At 39.1% G+C, this 25,396-nt stretch overlaps 1 protein-coding gene across 2 annotated transcripts in view; it reads left to right on the top strand.

The window, feature by feature from the left end:
- The window catches only part of ANXA10 (annexin A10), a 99,684-nt gene that overhangs the window by 41,724 nt on the left and 32,564 nt on the right, over positions 1 to 25,396 (top strand). For both annotated transcript variants that reach the window (XM_028848871.2, XM_015139473.3), the window contains exon 3: positions 7,889 to 7,983. In XM_028848871.2, coding sequence (XP_028704704.1) covers positions 7,889 to 7,983 — 95 coding nt within the window. The remainder of the gene's footprint in view (positions 1 to 7,888; positions 7,984 to 25,396) is intronic.

The following is a 25,396-nucleotide window of genomic DNA, read 5'->3' on the forward strand; positions in this document are numbered from 1 at the left end:
ATCACTTAGTGCTATCAAGAAATAGTTTCCCTCACCTCAGTTAAAATGAGTTTTATCCTAAAGACAGGCAGCAACAAATGTTGGCACGAATGCGGAGAAAAGAGTACCCTTGTACGTTGTTGCTGGGAATGTACATTAGTACCACCACTATGTGGAACAGTTTAAAGGTTCCTCAAAAAGAATTAAAAAGTGAGTTATACCATGTGATCCAGAAAATCCACTGCTAGGTATGTACCTAAAAGAAAGGAAATCAGTATGTCAAAGACATATCTGCATTCCTGTGCTTGTTCCAGCACTATTTACAATAGCTCAGACTTGGAAGCAACCTGTGCATCAACAGATAAATGGATAAAGAAAATGTAGTACGAATACTCAACAGAGTACAATTCAACCACAAAAAAGAATGAGATCCTGTCGTTTGCAACAACATAGATGCAAGTGGAGATCATATGTTAAGTGAAATAAGCGAGGCACAGGAAGATAAACATTGCATGTTCTCATTTATGAGATCTAAAATTCAAAACAATTGAACACATGGACATAGAAAGGTAGAAGGATGATTACCAGAGGCTGTGAAGGGTAGTGGAGGGCTGTTGGGGACTTGGGGATGGTTCAGGGGTGCAAAACATAGTTGGAAAGAATGAACAAAACATACTATTTGATAGCACAACAGGGTGACTATAGTCAATAATAACTATGTATTTTAAAATATCTAAAACTGTGTCATTGGATTGTTTGCAACTCAATGGATAAATGCTTAAGGGGATGGATAACCCATTTTTCATGATGTGTTTATTTCATATTGCATGCCTGTATCAAAACATCTTGTGTACTCCATAAATATATATACCTATTATGTAACCACAAAAATTAAAAATTAAGGAATAATTTTAAATTTTAGTAATAATTATTTTCTTGCCTAGGAGACCACTTTTACCTATTTGACCATACAGTCAATTCTCATTATTCACAAATGCTATATTTACAAATTTATCTACTCACTAAAATTGTTTTATAATCCCCAAATCAATATTCACAGATATTTCATGGTCATTTGCAGACAAGTGCAGAGAGGTGAAAAATTTTAGTCACTAGAATGCACATTCTCAGTTGAAATCAAACAAGGTGACCTCTGCCATCTTCTTTCAGCTTTCATGCTGTAAATAAATCCTTTATGCAGTCTATGTAGTGACACAATTTTGCATTTGTATGCTTTGCTTGGTGATTGTGCTGTTTAAAATGGCCCTAAGCATAGTGTTAAAGTACTGCCTACTGTATTCCTATGCACAAAAAGAAGTATTCAAGAAAAAATGTGTGTTACATAAACTAAGTTCAAGAATTAGCTATAGTACTGTTGGCCATGAGTTTAATGTTAATGAATTAATAAAATAGTACATCCATAAAAAAGAATAGAAAATGTATTGATATATGCATGGTGCTGTTTGGAAAATGCTGAAGTAACATCTATTCTACATTATGAAGTATGGAAAAGATGAAAAAATAGCTGAATTTGTGGGTTTGTGAGATGCTAACTGATAACAAAATTAATAATTTTTAAAAATTATCAAAGCGGTCAGCTTTCTTTTGAAAGTAGTGTCGGGTGGCAGGTTAGAAAAAGTCTGTAGATCAGAAGGCTATAGAAGAGCTTTAAAAATATCTCTTAAATGTTCATACAGGAGAAGGATATGTGGAAGGGTAGTTTTCAATGCTAACAAGACGCTTGTTTCATAAGGACGTTTGCAAACAAACATAATGCAAACGACATTTCAGTTGACAAAAGTATTGTAACCATAGGGTTGCAGAAACCTAACCCTGCATTTTCCCTGGGAACAATAGTTCAGTATTTACTAATTCAGTGTTCATGACAAATTTGTAGAATATATATACCACACACAACAAGAGTCAATGTACAAAATAAAATTTGATAAAATTGTGATAATTCATTATGCCCAAATTTTCCATTAAAAATCAGCAAAAGATGAATTATTTAGAAATCCCTGACCTAAAGCAGTAGAAGAAAGAGAAAAACATACAATGATTACAAAGAAGAAATCAAAACTTTGATTATATGAAGAAGAAATTATGTATCTAGAAATTCAAGATTAATAAAAAGTTACTTTAATATTATAAGAGAGTTCAATAAATTTTCGGGATACAAAGTTAACACAAAAATCAGTATCACTTCTTCAATTAAGCAATTATGTGTTAGGAAATAAAACAAAAATAACATAAATGAGAATATCAATAGAAGTGCAAATATAAATAACTTTAGCAAGATAAAACTTCTTGTCATTAGCAAAAAGCTCCACAAATCTTTACTAAGTCATGTAGAAAAGAAATAACCTTAAATAATAAGTTGGCAGAAATATCATGTAAGTGACAGAAAGACAACACTTACAAAATTTATTCCTAAATTTACAGTTATTTTAATTTAAAAATTATAATACAATTATTGAGATTCATATAAAATATCTCTGGAAGAATAAATAAACAAGAATTGCCATGAAAACTTAAAAAGAGAGAAATTCAGAGGGCTAGATTGTGGATAATCTCAACAGAACAAGAACAAAAAACAAGACTATAATAATTTCATAAATGTGATAATAGTAAGAATAAGACATAGAAAGTAATTTTAAAATCTTCTATTTATTATTAAATATATGTCCACTTTAGAATGTCCATCATGCCATTAACAGATTCCTCTACAGCTATTTTTTTTTTTTTTTTTTTTGCCTTTTAGTTCAGAGTCTTAACCAGGCTTGAGGCAGACATCACCTTTCTCTATGCCTTTTCAGTGGAGGCTGCCTTTTCTCTCAGTAGCCATTAATTTCTATCTTTGAAGCCAGTTCTAGGCCTTCCTCCCTCCCTGTTACAGCTTTCACACCATTTGTCTGTGCATAAAATACCCTGAGGCTCCCCCTGCTTTTCAGTGGTACAATCATCTTTGTGAATTCTTAACACTTGTTCTCATTCACTGGATATTTCAGCACCTTATTCATAGCCTTCCTGTGATCCTAAGCCCATCCAGGATGGACTTAATTTCAAAAAAGATGATTTGGTTAACATTCTAGCTTTTCAATTCATTTTTCTCCCCATCTCCATTATATATCTCCCCTTGTCAAAGAAAAATTATACCCGATGGAATTAAACAGCAAGGAAGTTTCTGCAGTAGGGATCAAGACCATTGCAAGAAGGGAGAGAGAGTGAACTCAAATCCTATGAAACAAAGGCAAGAGAGTTTTTAAGCAGTATGGTGAGACAGTAGGAAAGAACTGAAGGATGTTGGGGAGGGAGGGCATTGGTTCATGTGATTAGACTATCTGTGGTTGCTAATTGGCACTTAACAAAGTCAGGTTCCTGTCCTCACACAGACACTGGGAAATAGGAAACACAGTTTCTATCTTCCCAGTGATTACATTTAAAAAGGATGGCTCCCATATTCCTGAGAAAGACAATTTTGGGTTGTCAAACTGCAAGAGGCTGGGAGGAGATTTACGTCTCTTAAGACGCAGAGAAAGAATTTAAAATTGCATGTTTTCTAAAATAAATGCTCTAATAAAAGGGAGGTTAGGAACCTGTAGTTGGGAAGAAACCTGTCTAAATTTTAGTCAAGCTGAGGGAAAGGTAAATGTCATATTGCTGACTCTACTATGACTACAATTACACCTAAATTTATCCAAACTAGTTGTGCACTAAACCGGTCTATTAGCTTGGTGTGTTGGTACATGAGGAAGTGAAGGATACACAGACCAGAAACAGTCTATATTAGGGAGGAGATAGACAGGGTGGCCGGTGTTCCATGAAAAGCATGACAGGTTCACTCTATCCCTCAGAGGCACACAGATGCCTTGTACTTTCATGATTTCCTTCTCCATTATCCTCTCTCCTTAATATATGTTCATTATAAGCCATATCTCTCTATTCAACAAGAAAGATGCAATATTAGTCAATTCTCAGACTACAATAGAGAACTACCTGAGACTGCGTAAATTATAAAGAAAAGACATTTAATTGGTTCATGGCTTTGCAGACCATACAGGAAGTATGGCTGGGGAGACCTCAGGAAACTTACAATCATGGCAGAAGGCAAAGGGGAAGCAGGCATATCCTACGTGGCCTTCCTACAAGGAGGAAGAGAGGAAAGGGGAGGTGTGACATACACTTTTAAACAACCAGATCTCATGAGAACTCACTCACTATCACAAGACCAGCAAGAGGGAAATCTGCCCCTGTGATCCATTCACCCCCCCACCAGACCCCTCCTCCAACCCTGGGGATTATAATCCTGCGTGAGATTTGCAAAGAGACACGAATCCAAACCATATCATTCTGCTCCTGTCCCCCCACAAACCTCACATTCTTCTCACATTGCAAAATATAATTACCCATTTTCAACAGTCTCCTAAGCCTTAACTCATTTCAGCATTAACTCAAAAGTCCACAGTCCAAAGTCTCATCTGAGACAAGGCAAGTCCTTTCTGCCTATGAGCCTGTAAAATCAAAAACAAGTTAGTTACTTCCAATGTACAATTGGGGTACAGGTATTGGCTAAATACTCTCTTTCCAAAGGGAAAAAATCAGCCAAAACAGAGTAACTAAAGGCCCCGTGCAAGCCTGAAACTTAGCAGGGCAGTCATTGAATCTTAAAGTTTCAAAATAATATCCTTTGACTCCATGTCTCATATCCAAGCCACACTGATGCAAAAAGTGGACCAAGGCCTTGGGAAGCTCTGCCCCCATGACTCTGCAGAGCTCAGCTCCCACGGCTACTCTCAGGGGCTGGTGTTGAGTCCCTGTGCTTTTCCAGGTGCATGGTGCAAGATGTCAGTGCATCTACCATTCTAGGGTCTGAAGGATGGCAGCCCTCACCTCACAGCTCCACTAGGCAGTGCCCCAGTGTGGGGGCTCCAACCCCACATTTTCCCTCGACACTACCTTAGTAGAGGTTCCCCATGAAGGCTCTGCTTCTGCAACAGACTTCTGCTTGGACATCCATGTGTTTCCATACATCCTTTGAAATCTAGGCAAAGGCTCCAAAACCTCAGCTCTTGCTGTCCGTGCACCCATAGACTTAACACCACATGGAAGCCTTGGCAGTTTCCAGCTTGCACCCTCTGGAGCAGCAGCCTGGGATGTATCTTGGGTCCTTTTAACCAAGGCTGGAGCTGGAGCAGCTGGGATGCAGAGAGCAGTGTCCCAAAGTTATGCAGGGCAGCCAGGTGGGGACATAAATCCAGATATCAGATGTTGCTCCCATTTAAACACTAATCAGCTTAAAGGTCAAGGAAGCCATTTTTGGTGGAATAAGAGCTAATTGAAGAGACACTATATTTTCTTCAGTCCCCTGTGCTTTTGACTGGAGGTTTCCTTTCAAAATTTTTTTATAGATTTACGGTGTATGAGTGCAGATTTGTTGCATGCATACATTATATACTGGTGGAGTCTGTGCTTTTAGTGTACCCATCACCTGAATACTGAACAACATACCCAACTGGTAATTTTTTAACCCTTGCCCATCTTCCACCCTCTCACTGTTTGGAGTCTCTAATATCTTTTATCCTACTCAATATGTCCATGTGTAGCCTTTGTTTAGCTCCCACCCATCAGTGAGAACATATGGTAATTAACAGTTTCTGAGTTATTTCACTTAGGATAATGGCCTCTGATTCCATCTATGTTGCTGCAAAAGGCAAGATTTCATTCTTTTCTATAGCTGAGTAGTATTCCATGGTATGTATATGCCACATTTTCTTTATCCAATCATCTGTTGATAGATACTTAGGTTGATTACATATCTTGGCTATTATAAATGCTAATGCAATAAACATATAAATGCAAATATCTTTGTATATAATGATTACTTTCCCTTTGAGTATGTACACACAGTAGTGAAATTTCTGAGTCAAATGGTAGTTCTATTTTTAGTTCTTTGAGAAATCTCCATACTGTTTCCCATAAAGATCATACTAATTTACATTTCCAACAGTCTTTCAGCATGCCTTTTTTTGCACATCCTCTCTAACATCTATTGTTTTGCCTTATTTTATTTTATTTATTTATTTATTTATTTTTGAGACAGAGTCTCGCTCTGTCACCCAGGCTGGAGTGCAGGAGTGTAATCTCGGCTCACTACAACCTCCACCTCCCAGGTTCAAGCAATTCTCTTGCCTCAGCCTCCTGACGGGCTGGGACTAAAGGTGTCTGCCACCACGCCCGGATAATTTTTTGTATTTTTAGTAGAGACGGGGTTTCACCATGTTAACCAGGATGGTCTCGATCTCCTGACCTCATGATCCACCCTCCTCAGCCTCCCAAAGTGCTGGGATTACAGGCATGAGCCATCGTGCCCGGACATTAACTTTTTAATAATAGTCATTCTGACTGATGTAAGATGGTATCTCATTGTGGTTTTAACTTGCATTTATCTGCTGATTCATGATGTTGAGCACTTTTTATATGTTTGCTGGCTTCTTGTATGTCTTCTTTTGGAAACAAAAAAGTCTGTTCATATCCTTTGCCCACTTTTTAATGGAGTTATTTGTTTTCTCTTGTTCTTATAGCAGTACCATGCTTGTTTTGATTACCGTAGCCTTGTAGTATAGTGTGAAATCAGGTAATGTGATGACTTTGGCTTTGTTCTCTTTGTGTAAGATTGTGTTGGCTATTAAGGCTCTTTTTTTTTTTTTTTTTTTTTTGAGACGGAGTCTCGCTCTGTCGCCCAGGCTGGAGTGCAGTGGCGTGATCTCGGCTCACTGCAAGCTCCGCTTCCCGGGTTCACGCCATTCTCCTGCCTCAGCCTCCTGAGTAGCTGGGACTACAGGTGCCCTTCATCACGTCCAGCTAATTTTTTGTATTTTTAGTAGAGATGGGGTTTCACTGTTTTAGCCAGGATGGTCTCGATCTCCTGACCTCGTGATCTGCCCGTCTCGGCCTCCCAAAGTGCTGGGATTACAGGCTTGAGCCACCGTGTCCGGCCTCAGGCTCTTTTTTGACTCCACATGAACTTTAGAATTGTTTGTCATAATTCTATGAAAAATGACATGATAAGCTGATAGTGATTGCACTGAACCTGTAAATTGCTTTGGACAGTATAATAATTTTAGTGATATTTATTCTTCCAATTCATGAGCAGGAAATAATTTTCCATTTGTTTGTGCTATCTATGATTTCTTTCAACAGTGTTTTGTAGTTACCCTTATAGAGCTCTTTCACTTCCTTGGTTAAATGTATTCCTAGATATTTTATTTATTTTTGGTAGCTATTATAAATGGAACTGAGTTCTTGATTTGGTTCTCAGCTTGATCGTTGTTGGTGTATAGAAATGCTGCTGATTTTCATATGTTGATTTTGTATCCTGAAACTTTACTGAAGTCATTTATCAAATCTGGGAGTCTTTTGGAGGAGTCTTTAGTTTTCTATAAGATGGTGAGATCATATCATCAGCAAACTGAGATAGTTTGGCTTCCTCTTTTCCAATTTGGGTGTTTTTTATTTTTTTCTCTTGCCTGATTGCTCCAGCTAGGACTCCCAGTACTATGTTGAATAGGAGTGGATAAGGAAATATCCTTGTCTTGTTTCTGTTCTCAGGCGGAAAGTTTTCCCTGTTCAGTATGATGTTGGTTGTGAGTTTGTCATATATGGCTTTTATTATTTTGAGGAATGTTCCTTCAATGCCTAGTTTGTAATAATAGCACTAAACTAGGAGATAGGAAGGATCCAGGCTTCATCAAGCATCATTACATGATTTCCAATTTTAGTTAAAATTGTTCCCTGCTGTAAAATACCATCAGGGATAATGTTTGCACACTGGTTATGATCGTTAGATAATGGATTCTTCCCAACTACAAAGTAGCAACTTTACTAATCTTCAAATATTATTCTTTTCCAGACTGTGACAAAGACATGCTGATCAACATTCTGACTCAGCGCTGCAATGCACAAAGGCTGATGATTGCAGAGGCATACCAGAGCATGTACGGCCGGGTAAGGTCACTTTATCTTGACCTATTTCTAGGGCAATCGCCTGAGAACTAACCACACTTGTGGATAATAGGTATTATTTTTTTTCAATCTCACAGATTGCTGATATCTCAGACATCATCATATGTCAGAAACAGTTCATATTCCTCTAGCACGTTTCGAGGAATAAAATCTATATTATGAAACAAATATACGTGTGAGATATGTTCACAATCACACTGATCAGTGACCACAAGTTCTTTCCCCAAAATCATTCAGTGTCCCCAAATGAAAAGTTTTGATAACCTGACATTGCCAGTGGGTCCAATTGTGCTGGAAATGCGCCTGTGTAGAGCTTTAGGGCAGGCATATAAAATACTAATGATCACCAGGTCAAAATATAACAGCTTTTCCTACAGTTCCTGCAAGTCCTCACCTAACTCTCAACCAAAGTGAATTCTCTACTAGCTTTTCCTTTCACCAGCATGCAGCTATGGAGACCATTAAAAAAGAATGGCAGTTTAACAATAGTTTAAGGCAATAAAACTATCCATAGTGTTTTAAAGTAATCACACTCTAATTTCAAAGCAAGTACCATTAAAGATTCCTTGCTTTTGTTGTGCATTTAAAGCACAAATTCAGAACAAAAGCTCTTCAGGCCAAAAGTGCCTGAAACAACAATTCCTTCTTCAGCTGAGCTTCATCCATGAAACACTCGCCTAAAAATTTCTCTATAGAGTTAGTCCATGTAAATTTACTCTACCTCTAAACCCCAGTCTTTGCACAACTATAATAGATGAAATAAAAGATATCCCTCAGCTTTAGGTTGACTTAATAATCCAAAAGCTACTACCAGTAGTGACCTTAGTTGAATTAAGCCAAAGTAGAAGACCAGTTATACCTTCTTTTTCACATAAACTGTTACCTCAGCCTATGTTCCACTGACACCAGTACTAGCTTTCTTCTGAAAGAGAATATAAAAACTATAAAAGTTGTATCATTGGTAATCTAACATTGTTTTAATATGCATAGTGCTGTAAGAAATGTCTTTTTTTTTTTTTTTTTTTTTTTTTTTTGAGATGGAGTTTCACTCCTGTTGCCCAAGCTGTAGTGCAATGGCATGATCTCGACTCACTGCAACCTCCACCTCCTGGGTTCAAGCGATGCTCCTGCCTCAGCCTCCTGAGTATCTGGGATTACAGGCATGGATCACCACGCCCAGCTAATGTTTTGTATTTTTAGTAGAAATGGGGTTTCACCATTTAGCCAGGCTGGTCTCGAACTCCTGACCTCAGGTGATCTGCCCATCTCGGGTTCCCAAAGTGTTGGGATTACAGGCGTGAGCCACCATGCCCAGACAAGAAATGTCATTTTTAAATAACTTTTCTTTTAACCCAAAGTTTACATACCTTTTTGCTTTTTACATATCAGGTTAAATTTAGCCTGAAAACATTACTTTATCAAGCTCTACAAAACTATGCTAAAGCAGATTAAAATAATTTTAAAATGAAGTACTTACACTCAAGGAATTTAAAATCTACTAAAGAATTTATACTCTAGTGAAGAACTTTTCACTGTACATATAAAGTCTCAGAGTTTGTTAAACCCTCAGTTTTGCTGAATAATTCATACCTCCTGGAAAACCTTGGCTGATACACTAAATTGCACTGCCTGGAAAACTGGAAGTCACGTTTGCCTTTTTGCCTCTGAAATACCCTTGTCATTTGCAGTCAATTAGCAAGTTCTGTAAATTATTTCTCTTCACACATTTCTCTCTTTAAACTCACTTACACAGTCTTGATTTAGATCTTCATCATTTTGTGCCCAGGCTAATGCTGAAACTCCTAAATGGTCCTGTCTACCCCTAGTCCCTTCCCACTCCAGTCTATCCCCAAACTGTGGCCAGAATGACTCAAAATCTAAATTTTCACACATCACTTTGTCACTTTAATCCTTGAATGTTTATCTTGTTTCTCCCTACAAATATCCGTGTTTCCATGCGTTACTCAAAAGTATGGGGAATCCTCAGTCCTTAGTCATCCTGGGAGTAAGATAATGGCCAAGTGACAATTCAAAGACAGCAGAAATCTTTACTTGAAGGGAAAGAGGGAGCAGAGAGTTTATTCAAAGGGACGGGACACTCTGAAAGATGAGGCAGAGCAGGCTGCTGAAAGAGAATGGGCCAGCAGAGTCCTGGGTTGGGTTTTTACAACGTTGGATTTTTCTTCATGTTTCCTGCTCTGTCTCCGCTCTGCCTCAAGTCTCTGCCTTTTTTCTTCATCTAGTTTTTCTCCTTCTGCCATAAGCCCTTGCCTTTTACCTGCCTAGTTTCCACCCCAGGTCGGTGCGCATGCGTGGGCCAGGTGTTGGCTACGAATTCTATCTAATGGCTGCGTTGCTCATTACCGCCACCCCAGGAAGGTCTTACAGCAGTCAAATTTGTACTTGTGCCTGTATATCTCTTAAGAATTTCTTCTTTGCCCTTTTTCTTTCTTTCTGCTCTCAGTTGACTAATTGTCCACCCATTCCAACATTAGAGACGCTATTAATATGTAAATGGTGGGTGGTCCCTTGGACCTGAGACTTCCCAAGCTTTTCCTTTCTCAAAGGCTCCCAACCTGCTCATGTCTAGCCATCTGCCTACACGTATTCCTACACATGGAATAAACCTAATGCCTTCCCAGGGCTCACAAAGCCTTCCTTGCTTTGTTCCTGCTCTCCATCTTCACCCCTCTCCCCTTCCCTAACACAGCGTTCACCAGCAGCCAGATGGAACTGCTCTACTTGTAGTCCTTCAAATTCACCATGGCTGCCCCTCACCTCCAGTCACGTTGTTTTATCTATCTACAATAACCTGATTTCAATACCACATGCTGGACACCTATCATCCTTCCAGGTACTGGACACAAGACCTCACAGCCCCCCACCAGATGAAGTGGAACAGACTTGGGCTGCTAATACATCCTTTTTCAAACTTCCTCACAGTAACTAATGACAACTCTGTGAGTTTGTTTGTATCTGTTTCACTTTACCACAGTCTAAAGCCTTGAAAGCTGGGATGGTTCTTGTTCATCCTAGAGCTTACCACAAATGTCTGTCTAGCATACCAAGATTGCTTAATTAATGTTTATTGAATGACATTGTAAAGGTGCATCTAACTGCAGTTCCTCCGATAAGACACAGGCAGGCTTTGACTGCTCCTGGAAACCTTCGCCGTCTGTCAGGCTCACCCTCTGCTCTGTGTTTCCTGCTTGGTTCCAAGAGGTCTTTGTGCATAATGCCAGTGGGTTGTGCTGGTTCACTTTTACATCTTGCCAAGAACACTGTCATCTCCTGGAAAAGCAGGGATTGTAATATTTGCTGCTCTCCCTCCAGAGCCCGGCCTAGGTCTGGCATAGAAAAGGCATTTCGTTTACAGAATCAGTGCATCTAAGGCATTATGTTCTGCCTATTTACTTTTTTTTTAAAGAAAAGGAAAAACATCCTTTCATTATCCACTCTGTAGTTAAAATGAATCTACGCCAATTGCCTAGATTTCTCTTTTCCCTCACTCCTTGCCCTGGCTGCCACCAGGTTAATGTCCCTGACCATCAGTAAGGTCTTCCTGACATCTACCACTGCTCACATTTAGGACTTCTTCTTCCAGCTGGTCCAGGTATATCTCCTGCTACTTTTCCCTTTCTGTGGTGAGAATGTATACATTAGCCCCTATGTTAAACAATGATATTTTAAATTTTCATTAACAAGAATAATCAAGAGTTGACAGAATCATTTTCTTAGCTGCTGAGTGAAGTACAATTCTCAGCAGGCTCCATAAACACTTCTTACTTGACAGTTTACATTGGTGCAGAGTGGCTGAATTTCATCAGCTTTGCCTCACCTATTGCAGAAATTAATCCCTAGACTCAATTGAAAATCCACTTGGAATTCTACTGTTTGACATATTTATCAAAGTAATTCATGAGGTCACTTCTGATCTTTCCCACCAAAGCAAGCGCTAGTTAAAAACAATGCAGTGACACCAAGGCAACAATGAAATGCCCTTGTGAATGGGAAGAAGAACAAACAGACAATGATTCTTGAAGGAGTTCAAATTCAGCATTGATGCAATTCATTTTCTCATTTTTCATCTAAAACAGGGACTATCCGGTCTAAAATATGCTGGTTTCTGTCATTCATTTAACCCACTTTGTTGGTTAAGCAATTTAGTGCCCGGGCTGACTTGCCCAAAAGTAAAACTTGAACCAAGGTTATCTGACTATTAAATTGTTCCTTCCACAAGTTCTCAGTAATGCCCACTGTTCTCAATGGAGCAAACACTCAGGCTTACAAGGACAGACATCTATACTGCGAATTCCCTCACATCCTTCAAGGTTTTGCTTAAGTGTCAACTACTCAAGAGGGCCTAATCTAAAGTTGTCACTCACTCCAAGCCCTATGCTAGAGCTCCAGGTACCCCTCACCTGACCCACAGGAGGAAGTTCAGGGCAAGCCTATCATGTAACAGTCTTAGCCAGTAAGTTAAGGCAATCCCGAATGTCCTCTAAGGCCAAAATGGTGTGTGTAATTAGGTATTCTCTCTCCAGGTGCCAAGATTGTTGTTCTTTTTTTTTTTTTTTTTCCTTTTCTTTCTTTGAGACAAAGTCTCGCTCTGTCACCCAGGCTGGAGTGCGCTGGCGCGATCTCAGCTCACTGCAACCTCCGCCTCCTGGGTTCAAGCAATTCTCCTGCATCAGCCTCCCCAAGTAGCTGGGATTACAGGAGCGTGCCACCACACCCAGCTAATTTTTTGTATTTTTAGTAGAGATGGGGATTTGCCATGTTGGCCAGGCTGGTCTCGCACTCCTGACCTCAGGTGATCCACCCGCCTTGGCCTCCCAAAGTGCTGGGATTACAGGCATGAGCCACTGTGTCCAGTTGTTGTTCTTACTCTACCACTAGAAAATTGACCTGTTCCATTCCAGTAGGTGTAACTTCAGTTTTTTTCTATCATTTCCAACTTATACCTAGAACCTTAATATGGAATGGTCAGGTACAAGAGGGACAAAGCCATTTGTATACAGCTTCCAGAAAGCTATTATGTCCCACACATAGTGTACCCAAAACAATGATCCTTATTCTTATGATCTGGGGTGATGAGATTCCAGAGAGAATCCAAGTGACTGATCCAGAATTGAGTTTGAATTCCTATGTCCACTTTTGATTAGGCTGCCACCCAGAGAATAGGCCAACCAGGACACCCTGAGGTTGGTATTGTAACTGCCCAATGGTTTCTCCTTGCCCACTGACAAGACAGAGCTGATTTATCAAGACAGGGGAATATAAATAGAGAGAGTTTAATTCACACAGAGACAGCTGTACAGGAGACGGGAGTTCTATTATTACTCAAACCAGTCTCTCCAAAAACTGGGGGATTGGGGTTTTTAAGGATAATTTAGTGGGTAGGGGTCAGAAAGTGTGGAGTCCTGATTGGCTGGTTCAGAAATGAAATCATAGGGAGTCAAAGCTGTCCTCCACTGAGTCAGGTGCTGGGTGGGGGCCACAAGACTAGATGAGCCAGCTTATCAACCTGGGTGTTGACAGCTAATCCACTGAGTACAGGGTCTGCAAAATATCTCAAGCACTCAGCCTAGGTTTTATAATACTGATGTGGTATTGCTTCCCAGCCCTTTGGCTAAGATCAAGTGTATAATACTGATGTTTTCCTGAGGAACAATTTAGGGAGGTTCAGAATGTCACAGCCTCCAGCTGCAAGACTCCTAAACCATAATTTCTCATCTTGTAGCTAATTTGTTAGTCTTGCAAAGGCAGCCTAGGAGGTTTGTTTTAGAAAAGAGCTGTTACTGTCTTTGTTTCAAAGTTAAACTATAACCTAACTTCCTCCCAAAGTTAGTTTGACCTATGACCAGGAATAAACAAGTACAGCTTGGCCGTTAGAAGCAAGATGGAGTCAGGCCAGCTCTCTTTCCCTGTAATTGCCTCAGTTGTAAGTTTTGCAAAGGCAGTTTCAGTATTAAGAGAAAGAAAGAAGCATCATGCTTAGAAAAGGTCAGAGTGAAATCCCAAATTTTAAAAATAGGCTTATATGACCCTCTTCCTCCATCATGGTCGTTTTCCAAGAAACTGAAAGGAGGTTAATATTTTCCAGGAACTATTGAATTCCAGAACCAAACTTCCCTGCTAAGCTAAGTAGGCCAGACGAAGGTCAAGAAGATAGAGTCAGAAGTCTTACTGAGCTGGTCAATTTGCAGCAATACCAGAAGCCTAGGGGTGGTGGAGAGCATCAAATACATTGACTCTTAGTCTATTGTTGAGTGGCTTTTATTTTTCTTTGAGACAGAGTCCTGCTCTGTCACCCACGCTGGAGTGCAGTGGCATGATCTTGGCTCACTGCAACCTCTACCTCCCAGGTTCAAGCAGCCTCCTGTGTAGCTGGGATTACAGATGCATGCCACCACGCCTGCCTAATTTTTTGTATTTTTAGTAGGGATGAGGTTTCACCATGTTGGCCAGGCTGGTCTTGAACTCCTGACCTCAGATGATCCACCCGCCTCGGCTTCCCAAAGTGCTGGGATTGCAGGCATGAGCCGTGCCCAGCCTTGAGTGGCATTTTTAATAAAACTGCATGATGGTCAGACTTCAAGTAATCTAGAAAGCCAAAAACATGGCACAGATTATTTTCATGGGCCACAGTGATGGGCGGAAGTCAGCTGATTGAACTGAAACAGCAATATTGTAACTTGACAAAGTGTTATCATTTCTGAGGACCTGCAGGAGCCTATGAGGTGCTCAAAGTCTGAAGCAATCCATCTGCCAGAACTGCAGGGGCGGTATCCTATGAATTGTGATTTCCTTTGCCAGGAAAAATGCAAGTCAACCTTTGACGAAAGTGACAAGATTGGCAAGTGGTGGTAACCTTGGCATCAGAAACATAGAATGCTTTACCACATGCCCAGTCTGATGATTAATCCAGGTAGCAATTGTGGATCTGAGCAATGCAGGCTGGATCAGCACCTGGATTCCAGTTGGTCTCATCAGAGAATCAGCCCTTACTGTGGACAGCTGCAAGAAGGACACAAAAGTTATCAGCACCTGCAATTTTTCCCCACAGACTACAGAAGGAAACTCCTGTTTAATATGCAGTTTGTGTTTTTCCAAGAGTTAACCCAAAGAAAAGCTAACAGCCCAAGAGTGAATAAAAAGATTGAGTTTATCAAGGGGAACGCTGTTCAGAGCTATGATAGCCTTGATTTCTGCCCATGGGGCAATAGTCATTCATTTTTGGTTCTGCACAGGTGTTTCTGAGTTGAGCAGCCACAGCAGCCCAGTGGACACTATCTGGTTTCAGCTCATCTGAATCGCCAGTGAACCAGGCCATGGCATTTAGGGCAACAGATTGAGGTCCCCATTGAATCAGCAGCTTGCTGATTTCCCCAACAGTTTCCCCCAAAGGAATAGCTACCATTTTTTTTTTTCATGTAAATGCAAGACACTGCAGGGTCCAGGTCTACTGGATTCTTCGATGTACCACTTCTATTTGACAGGTGAGACTGGCTGGTTTCCTTCCACCTTGCCACTCATTGAGTCCCAGTTGACCTACTCCAATATGGGAATGTCAGGCATCAGGGTCACAAGGCCTGCATGGATCAGGCATTCAGTTTCTCTAAAAGTCCAGTAGAGGCCAGTAGCTGCTTTTCAAAAGGGATATACCCAGAATTGTATCAGGAAGGCAACAAGTTTAAAACAGCGAGAGGCATCTTTGAGAGACTGCTCTCCCTTGCCAGAGGCTCCAATCAGCAAACGATCTATCATAGAAACTTGTACCTGAAAGTGATCATCAGGCTTATGGGGCTTCATAGGTAGTAGCACTTCTTACATCTGCTGTTTTCCCATGGAAAGCATGCCCTCCAGTATTTAGGAGCATTCACAGAAGAAACAAATAAACATGAATACCAAGTACCTTCAACAGTGGAAGTTATACTAGTCTAAAAGTCTCCATTCATAAGGTTTTTTGAGTTTCCTTCTCCATTTCAAACCTTGCTCAAACCCATCCTTTGAATTTGGGTGTACTTTCACCGTGGGTGTACTTTCACCGATGATGGGCCCAGGTAGAATGGTGACATGGACACCCGCATCCAACAAATTCACATATCCTTCAGTCCTCCAGCTCCACAAAGGCAAACGTGCATGGCCCTAATCCACAATGGGAACAGGAAGATCTCTGTCCCACCTTCACTCACTTTTTTCCTGAAAGCAGTAGAAGTTGGGGTAGAGGGAAGGAAAAGATCAGGGGACGTGAGGGAGACAGTGGCTCTGCATCAGTCAGCATGGCACGTTGATTTCCTGTACAGTGGCTGTGCACACCTCAATCAAATGAATTTCCAATGGTTTTGGCCTGCACAACATTCTCCATCGGGGGCAACTTCATCATTACTGACCCTATGTGTTTCAGCTTTGTGGGCCCTTGAGTCAGAGGTCAGAACCACAGTTATTTGTGTCACAGTCAAGGGGTTTGAGCCCTTTGACTGACTTGGGTTTGACCCGTATGTGACTTTTTTTTTTTTTTTTTTTTTTTTTTGAGAGGAGTCTTGCTGTATTACCTGGAGTGCAGTGGCACAATCTCAGCTCACCGCAACCTCTGTCTCCTGGGTTCAAGCAATTCTCTGCCTCAACCTCCTGAGTAGCTGGGATTACAGGTGCCCACCACCACATCCAGCTAATTTTTTGTATTTTTAGTAGAGACAGGGTTTCACCATCTTGGCCAGGCTGGTCTTGAACTCCTGACCTTGTGATCCACCTGCTTTGGTCTCCCAAAGTGCTGGGATTACAGGCATGAGCCACTGTGCCTGGCCATAACAATTTTTTTTTAATGAGTCAGTCTTTGAAATGGACTCTATCTTACTTGCTAACCTATGTTCACAATAACATCTCTTATCTCAAGTTTTTTCCTGTAATTGACATAAAAGCTGGGGAAATTTTCTAGGTGCATATAATTTTTGCCCAGTATTTTTATTCCACCTTGTTTTATACTCCCCCAAATTAGTCATTATTATGCCATTGTATAAGTTAGTGTTTCTTTAGTTTTATTTGTGATTGTTTATTTGTATAGTTTTCTTCTAATGCCCAATTCTATGTTTCTGATTTCAATGTGATTTTTTTCAAAAGGACATTCATTAACAGTTCCTTTTTTTCTGGAAATAACAAATGAATGTTAAATTATTTCAGTCTTTTCCTGAGAATATTTTTATTATTTTCTCATTGTTAAATATTAGTTTAGATAGCTATAGAATTCTGGGATCAATTCTAGTTATTTTTCCCCAAATCTTTGCAAATAAAACTTCAGTGTTTTTTTGTTTGTTTGTTTGTTTTTCTGGCCCTTATCGATACTTCTGAGAAAACTCTTCTGACATTGAGAGGTATTATTTTGTTTGTTTTGGTCCTTTTTTCTATAGATTCTCTGTTATTCTCTGGATGCTTTTAAGATAGATTTCTTTATTTTTGGTATTCTGTAGTTTCACTGTGGTAGTCAACAGGCTTGTATATTTTTTGTCTAAATAACTGAGGATTTACATATTCTGGAAGACTGGAAATAATGTTTCTCCAACATTATTCACATTCTCTCCTACTGTAAATCCTATTAGACCAAAGTCTGTCCTTCTAATTCACTCTTTGAAGTCTGCTAACTTTATGTTACCATATAAATACCATATATTTCTTATCTGCATATGTGGAATATTTTTGTCATTTTAAAATGTATTTTCCCAATGTACTGATTCATTTTTAGTTTTTTATTAGCTACTCTTTTTAGTTTTTAATTTCTAGAATTTTATTTGCTTTCTTTAAAAAGTCTGTTAACTTTTTTCATAGTATTCCCTTAGATTGTTATTAATGATCTCAAATTCATGGGGTTTCAATTCTGATTGTTACAGAGTCCACTATATCATCTGGGAGATGGGTCTGGTTTTTTGTTTCTTTAGGGAGAATCTTTTTCTGTTCTGGAGTGTCCGAGAATTTCTAAAGATTGGTTTTGCATTTGCTTCTTCTGTTCCACGAGAACCACCAGTTTAAGATCAGCTTTCATGATGATTTTTCTAAATGGAGGTCTCAGTTCATATGAGTTAAATAAATTCGAGCTTCAAGCCCAAGGAAAGCACAGATCTATTGTTTCATATTATCAGGGAAAATGTTCTCCTACTCAAAGCCCAGGCAATGAGTGGTAAGCATGAGCTTTCTGCCAATCTTTCAATGCTGAATGATATTTTCTTCTAGTTCACTCTGCTCCTGAGGATACAACCCTTTGGGGATAGCAACCTCATATGGGAGGTTTCACATTTAATTCCCTGTGTTGCGTTGCCCAGTAAATGTTCTTTTCTCTTCATAGAGTGCTGTAAATTAGGCATTAAAGCTCAAACCAAATAGTTCTCAAAACCAACCTCTACTTTCCCCAGTCACCTGCAGGATCATCTCCAAGGTCAGCTCACTTGCTTATCTTCTGGTTTTCATTTTTTCCCTGATTTTTACATCAAGCTGTTTCTCTTTCTTCTGAAATCATGTATACTGTTAAAAGTATTTTTGTTACTTTTTATCAGGTATTTGAAAGGGGAGAGTTTTAGCTTTAATATACTATATGTGTCTAGAAGACCAAAGTATTATCATTATTATCAGACCAAAAAAAAAACAACCCAAATTTCATTGAAAATTAAATCATAATGTAAACTGCAAAAATATCTGTAAAATGAAGTTATTCGAAAGAATATTCTCTTACCACTGCAAAGTGACGAAGCAACTTGCACAAACATTTTTATAATACTGTCAATTGAAGAATAACAAGGTTCATGAATTTGGAAAGGGAAGCTTTATTTTTTACGAAAGGTTGTAGCCTGCAGGGTGGCCATTCTGACAGGCTGGAAAGCATGGTCTCCTGCCCAAAACTGGAAACAGACACTTTCATAGCCAGAAATAAGACAGGAATGTATGCGGAACAGGGTGGTTGAATATACATATTCAATGAGTTCTAGGAGTCATGAATATTTATGAACGGAGAAACATGCACATGCGCAGTTAAGCTTCACACCTCTGCACAGGACCCGTGTTCAAAACATGGTGGTGTTAGCATGTTGCAAGGGTGGACTGTTCAGCCCTCTGACACTGAAGGTGTCAGAAAACCCTCACTGCACATCCTCCGTAGACTGGCCAGAACCACTCAGTGGTCGGTGGTATCTAGCCAGGAAAAGAACGCTGGCTGGTTGTTTTGTCTAAATCACAAAAAGGAGAGGCAGTGTAAGAGGGTTGGTTGATATCAGGGGTGGAGTCAGTCTTTCCAAAGGGCTAGTTTCTGGTTAACTCTTAGGAAAGAAAAGGCAGTGAGCTAGAGAGGGGGTATCATAAGGTGTATTCTACCTTCCATCCCATCTTCGCTAGGAACTCAGTTTTCAAGATTGCTCTGGGGCCCCCTTGGCCAGGAAGTTGAGGGACTTAGGATTTCATTTTAATTTTTCAATATAATATAAAATTATGCAAGTATTTACATAGTGACCACTGGGGGAGGGAGATAGAATTAAGACAAATTGTAAATTTCACTTTATACAGCATGCATCATTGATATTTAAACAGCAAATAACATTTTAAATAATCATAGAAAAAGCCATATAAGTGAAAAGCATATGAAACTATTCCCCTGAGCATATTCAGACAAGAAAAATGCTAGTCTTACTTCTATTTCTTGCCCCTGTTTATCCATAATAAAATAAAGGTAAGATGAATAAGAAATAAGAAAATGCCATTTTATTTTTAATTTAAATGGAGTGGTTAGAGTAGCTGCAGCAGGGATAGTCTGCAGTTTCATTGGCAACACAACAGCTCAATTTGCAAAGCAAGTACTCATTAGCTTAATGTAAGGCCAAGCTGTGATTCCAGCAGAGTCTGCTCTAGGGCAAGTCTTCCGAAAACAGGAAAGCAGAGGCAGGCAGGCTGGGGAAAGTCACGCTCCAAAGGTTGCATTTGAAAAGCAGTGTATGTATATAAGTCCAAGTGAGAATGTAACACTCTAATTAGAGAACCTATTTGAAGGCTCCACTCTGAACTTGCAATGTTTAGTTATTTAAACATATTATTCAATATTTATCTTCCCAACTGAAAGTAACACTTTCTTCCAGTGTCCTGATAATAGCCTGCTATTCCCATTACTATAGCACTTACCAAATTTTGTATTGTAATTTAATTGTAATCCTTGTATTTCTCTCCACTGAAGAAAACTGCTTGATGATAAGGACCTTCACTTATTTATGTCCAAATTGCCAAGAATGACTCCAAACAAATAATTGTTGAACCACAAGTAGTCCTCATTCACTCATTCATTTTGTACCTATATTGTAAGTGATTACCATGTCGCAGGCACAGTTCTATGGGCTGGGGAAATAGCCGTGAAGAAAACAGACCAACAGCTCTGCATGGTGGAGCTTACATTCCGCCTGCTCTACCTGGGTGGGAGAGATCTTGCAGAGAAGGCAATAAATGCTTTGGAAAAAAGCAGAAGCCAAGTGAGAAATACAGGAAGTGTTGGGAGATGGGGTATAATTTGAAATAGGATAAACAGGGCAGGCTTCACTAAGAAAGCAGAGGGGGTGGGCCCTGTGAATGGGAAGAACATTAAGGCACAGTGAAGGGCAAAAGCAAAGGCCCTGACTCCAGCAGGTCTGCTGTTCCAGGTTCAAGCAGCCCACTGTGGCCAGAGCAGAGAAATCAGGAGCAAGGAGACTTGTAGGTGATGAAGTCACAGAAGTTACCAAGAAGAGATCATGTATCTTGCTGACCATGTAAGGACTTTGTCATTTACATGGGAATAAAACACTCTGAGTGTTCATTTTCTTCTAAGATCAACTGTATAAAACCATGGTATAGTTCACTTTGGAGTGTGGAGTGAGAGAAAACATTTTGAGCAGAGGAGTAACTAATCTGATTTTTATTTTCCCAGGGTCACACTTTCAGGGGTGTTGACGGAGACTGCAGGGTACAAGGACAGAAGAGAAACTCACTTGGAGGCTATTTTATATATATAATAAATAAGTAAATTTTATATATATATAGCCACCCAGCAATTCTATTTATATAAAATATATTTTATGTAAATCAACTATAACTCATAGGGCTTATTTAATATTTTATATATACTTTTTGAGACAAGGTCTCACAGTCAGTCACCAGGCTAGAGTGCCATGGCACATTCGCAGCTCACTGCAGCCTCACCCTCGAGGGCTCAGGCCATCCTCCCACGTAGCTAGGACTAGAGGTGCATGCCACCACACTCAGCAAGTTTTTGGCATTTTTTGTGGAGACGGGGCTTCTCCATGCTGTCCAGTCTGGTCTTGAACTCCTGGGCTCCAGCAATCCGCCGGCCTCAGCCTCCCAAAACACAGGCACACACCCCTGTGCCCACCCAGAGGCTATTATCTTAACAAAGGAGAGTGATAATGGTGAGCTGGGTAAGGATTGTAACAGTAAAAGCAGTAACAATTCATCAGTTTCTAGATAGATTTGTAAGTTGGAGACAATAGAATCCATGGACAATCAGACATAGCAGGGGTATCTAGGGAGAAAAATACAGTTACAGGTTCTCAGTTTCTGTTTCTGGTTGGGCCAGTAAAGGCCCTTCCCCATTCCTCTTTTCTGCTTATCACTAGAGAGAGAAACTAAAAAGCATGGCTTCAAGCTGCGAAAAGCTAAAGAAAAAAAAAATCCACAATAACAACAAAATAAGATAGGTTGGACAAGCTTGGGATATAGAAAAAGTTGTAAGAAATACAGGAAACTGTGAGGTGAAGAGAGACAGACAAAGATGGGGGACGGGAGAGAGGTAAACAACCTAGTGTTGGCATTGACACTAATTAACCATGTTTTATTTGCAACAAGTTACTTGAGGTTTTGTGGGGTTGGAAAGACATATATTGATGCCTATAATATGCCATAAAATATTTTCAGAATTTTACCTGAATTAAATCTTTTAACATTTTATATCAACCCTGTGAGGCAGATGCTGTGATTATTTTCACTTTGCAGACTGGGAAACAGACACAAACAAGTTAAGGAACATATTTGGAATCTCACAGCTGGTATTTTGCACTGTGAGGATTCAAGCCTAAACATCCTACCTCCAGAACCTGTACATTCTAACATTAGATGATATCTGATATTATTTTCCTAAAATTATATATATATATTTTTTTTACAAAATTAGTTCACTGTAAGTATAGCTATGTACACACACACACACAGACACACACAGACACACACACACACACACACACACACGCACGCGCGCCTGAGATAAAAACAAAGATACAGGCGCCATCTAGTGGCACTAATCTCAGTCTACAGTTCAGTATTACTATAAAAATATAATATGTAAAGGGAAGAAATATGTTGTGATACATGTGTGGGGTGGGAGTAGTGATCAAAGAAATGTGACTAAAGGTTAAATAACAAACTTTTGCAATGTTTGCATCATCTTCAGCTTGAACATTGCCTTTTTTATCCTTTACCAAGTTTTTCTTTATCCACATTCATCCATTATTCTTTCATTTGCTTATACATTCATTTATGTATTATTTATACACTGTACTCTACATATTTTGTGCACTCAGTACTTTGCGAGAGCTAGATGCTGAATTTTGAAGAATTTGTGAGAAAGTCCATGCCCTGATAGACTTTTGGGGGAAATATGCACATATATTTATCATATAATGTGGTCTTCGAAATATAATAAATGCAAAGATAAAGCAGTGGTGACGAAGAAATAATCAACTTCACTTAGGGATAGAAGAAGGTTCACGGAAGAGATGATCATTTTAATGTTTCTACCTTTCTATCAACTGTCAAGTGCCACTATCCTGTAGAGATAAAAGTATATTGAATTGATCCACTTGCATTCAAACCTTCAACGCACTGCCACCAGATTTATTAAAGAATGCCTAAAACATGCCACAGGTACCACCTATTTGCTGTGTTCATCACTTTGGTGGCATGTAATTAGTGGCTTCCTATGGTGCTAGCTATGTCACCGTTGTGTGCCTGATTTTCTTGTCTACATAGTGGAATGAATACAGTTCCTAACTCACAGAGTTCTTGTAATAAATTATTACGGTTATTCTAATATTCAGAATACTGTCTGGCAAATATTAAGTCTTCAGTAAATGCTGGTTGTTATGATAATCATCACACTCTTCTGCCTGGCCTACTCAACTTTCCATTATTGGGGCCTCAGGATATACCCTTTGCACTACAAGGACATCCAAAGTCTCTTTGGAAATATTCGGATTTCAAATCAACCCAACATGTATTGGAAGCTAGCTGTATACTTCACATGCACGTTTTACTCTCCCCAGAACAGTACCTTCTCTGTAGCGAAACATTATTTATTGTTGGTACCTCCTATGCCTTTGCCTGACCAAATCCCACTTCATCGTTCAAGGCTTACCTCACAACTAGGCTTTCCATGAACCTTCATTTTATGAATAATATCTCTCATTTATACATTCATACAATTCTGTAAGTTGCCTTGCCCTTAAGGGTCTCTCTCAAGTTGGCCCTTAGCTTATATAGAGTAGGTGACCACCTTGCTTTTAAGTACGTATTTCTCGTTTTTATCCATCCTGGTGATGTTTAGCTGGAGTAAAGGGAAAAACACCTGGCCTCCAAACAGGAGACTCTATTAATTTTGAATAATTTTTACAAACTCTTCCTCTTGCCTAGGATTCTCATGTCATCTCTATCCCCAGTCCTATTAAAGAATCATTCCCCTAGGGCACCAATATTAATGATGAAGTTCATATTTTTTCTAAGGTACACTAGCATGGAAAAAATGCTAAAACTACTAAATTACCTGATAAATAACTTGAAACCAGTGATCAAGTGGTATGGCATATACATTTGAAAGAAGTGAATAAACTGAAGATTAAAAAAACACATTATAAATACCAAAATAACATTTTAAAATTAAAAATTCAGAATATTGAATACAATTTCTATAAAATAAAATTCATTTATGTTGATGCAGTTTGAACACAGCACAATCAAGGTATAGAGCATTTCTTTCTTTCTTTTTTTTTTTTCTTTGAGACGGTGTCTTTCTCTGTCACCCAGGCTAGAGTGCAGTGGTGCAATCTTGGCTCACTGCAACCTCTGCTGCCTGAGTTCAAGCGATTCTCCTGCCTCAGCCTCCCAAGTAGCTGGGATTACAGGCACCTGCCACCACGCCAGGCTAATTTTTGTATTTGTAGTAGAGACGGGCTTTCAGCATCTTGGCCAGGCTGGTCATGAACTCCTGACCTCATGATCCACCTATCTCAGCCTCCCAAAGTGCTGATATTACAGGCATGAGCAACTGTGCCTGGCCAGTATAGAGCATTTCTAATACCTCCAGACTTTGTGCCTGTTCCTTTGCAGCCCATCTCCTGACATCCTCCTGCTGAAAGAAACCATTGATCTGCTTTCTACTTGTCTTTACAGATGAAATTTTGCTATTTCTAGAATTTAATATAAATATAGTCATGTCATATGTGCTCTTTTGTGTCTAGGTTCATTTTCTCAGAATAATGTTTTTAAGATTCACTTGTGAAGCTATGTGTGTACTTTTATTGCTGAGTATTTTTCTATCCAATATATATACCAATATTTGTTTATTCATTCACCTGTTGATGGACATTCCTTTTCAATTTAGGGTTATTATGAATAAATGTGCTATAAATATTCATGTTCTTTGGGTTTATCAATGTTTGTTTTTGTTGGTTAATACTGAGGAGTGGATTTGATGGATTGTTTTTAAATATATGTTTAAACTCATGAGAAACTACAAAAGAGTTTGCTAAGGTGGTTGCAATATATTACATTCTCATCAGTGATGACAGTTCCAAATGATCCACATCCTTACCAACACCTGGTAATATCAGTCTTTTAACTGTAGCCACTCTAGAGAATATGTGGTGGTATCTCATGATGGTTTTAATTTCCATTAGTCTAATGACTAATGTTTTAAGCATGAAAACATTTAAACATTCCACAGGCTTATTCCCAATTTGTATGTTTTATTTGGTGAAGTTCTAGTTGAAAGGTCTTGTCCATGTTTTCATCAGAATGTCTTATTGGGTTTTAAGAGTTTCTTATATCTTCTGGGCACAAGTGTTTTGTCAAATATGTGAAGTGACAGCTGTGGTTCGCTTTTACTTTCTTAAAAGTTTCTTTCAAAAATTTAAGGTTTTTATTTCAAAGAAGTTAAATTCATCATTGTTTCATATATTGTTTATTCTTTTATGTATCACGTAAGATTTTTTTGTCTACACCAAGTTGCAAAGATTTGTTCCTATACTTTCTTCTAGAAGATTTAGAGTTTTGGCTTTTCTTTTTAAGTATATAGCTCTAGTACAAATTCAAATAGAATATATCA

Source organism: Macaca mulatta, chromosome 5, assembly GCF_049350105.2.
Source record: "Macaca mulatta isolate MMU2019108-1 chromosome 5, T2T-MMU8v2.0, whole genome shotgun sequence".
NCBI classification, from domain to species: Eukaryota; Metazoa; Chordata; class Mammalia; order Primates; family Cercopithecidae; genus Macaca; species Macaca mulatta.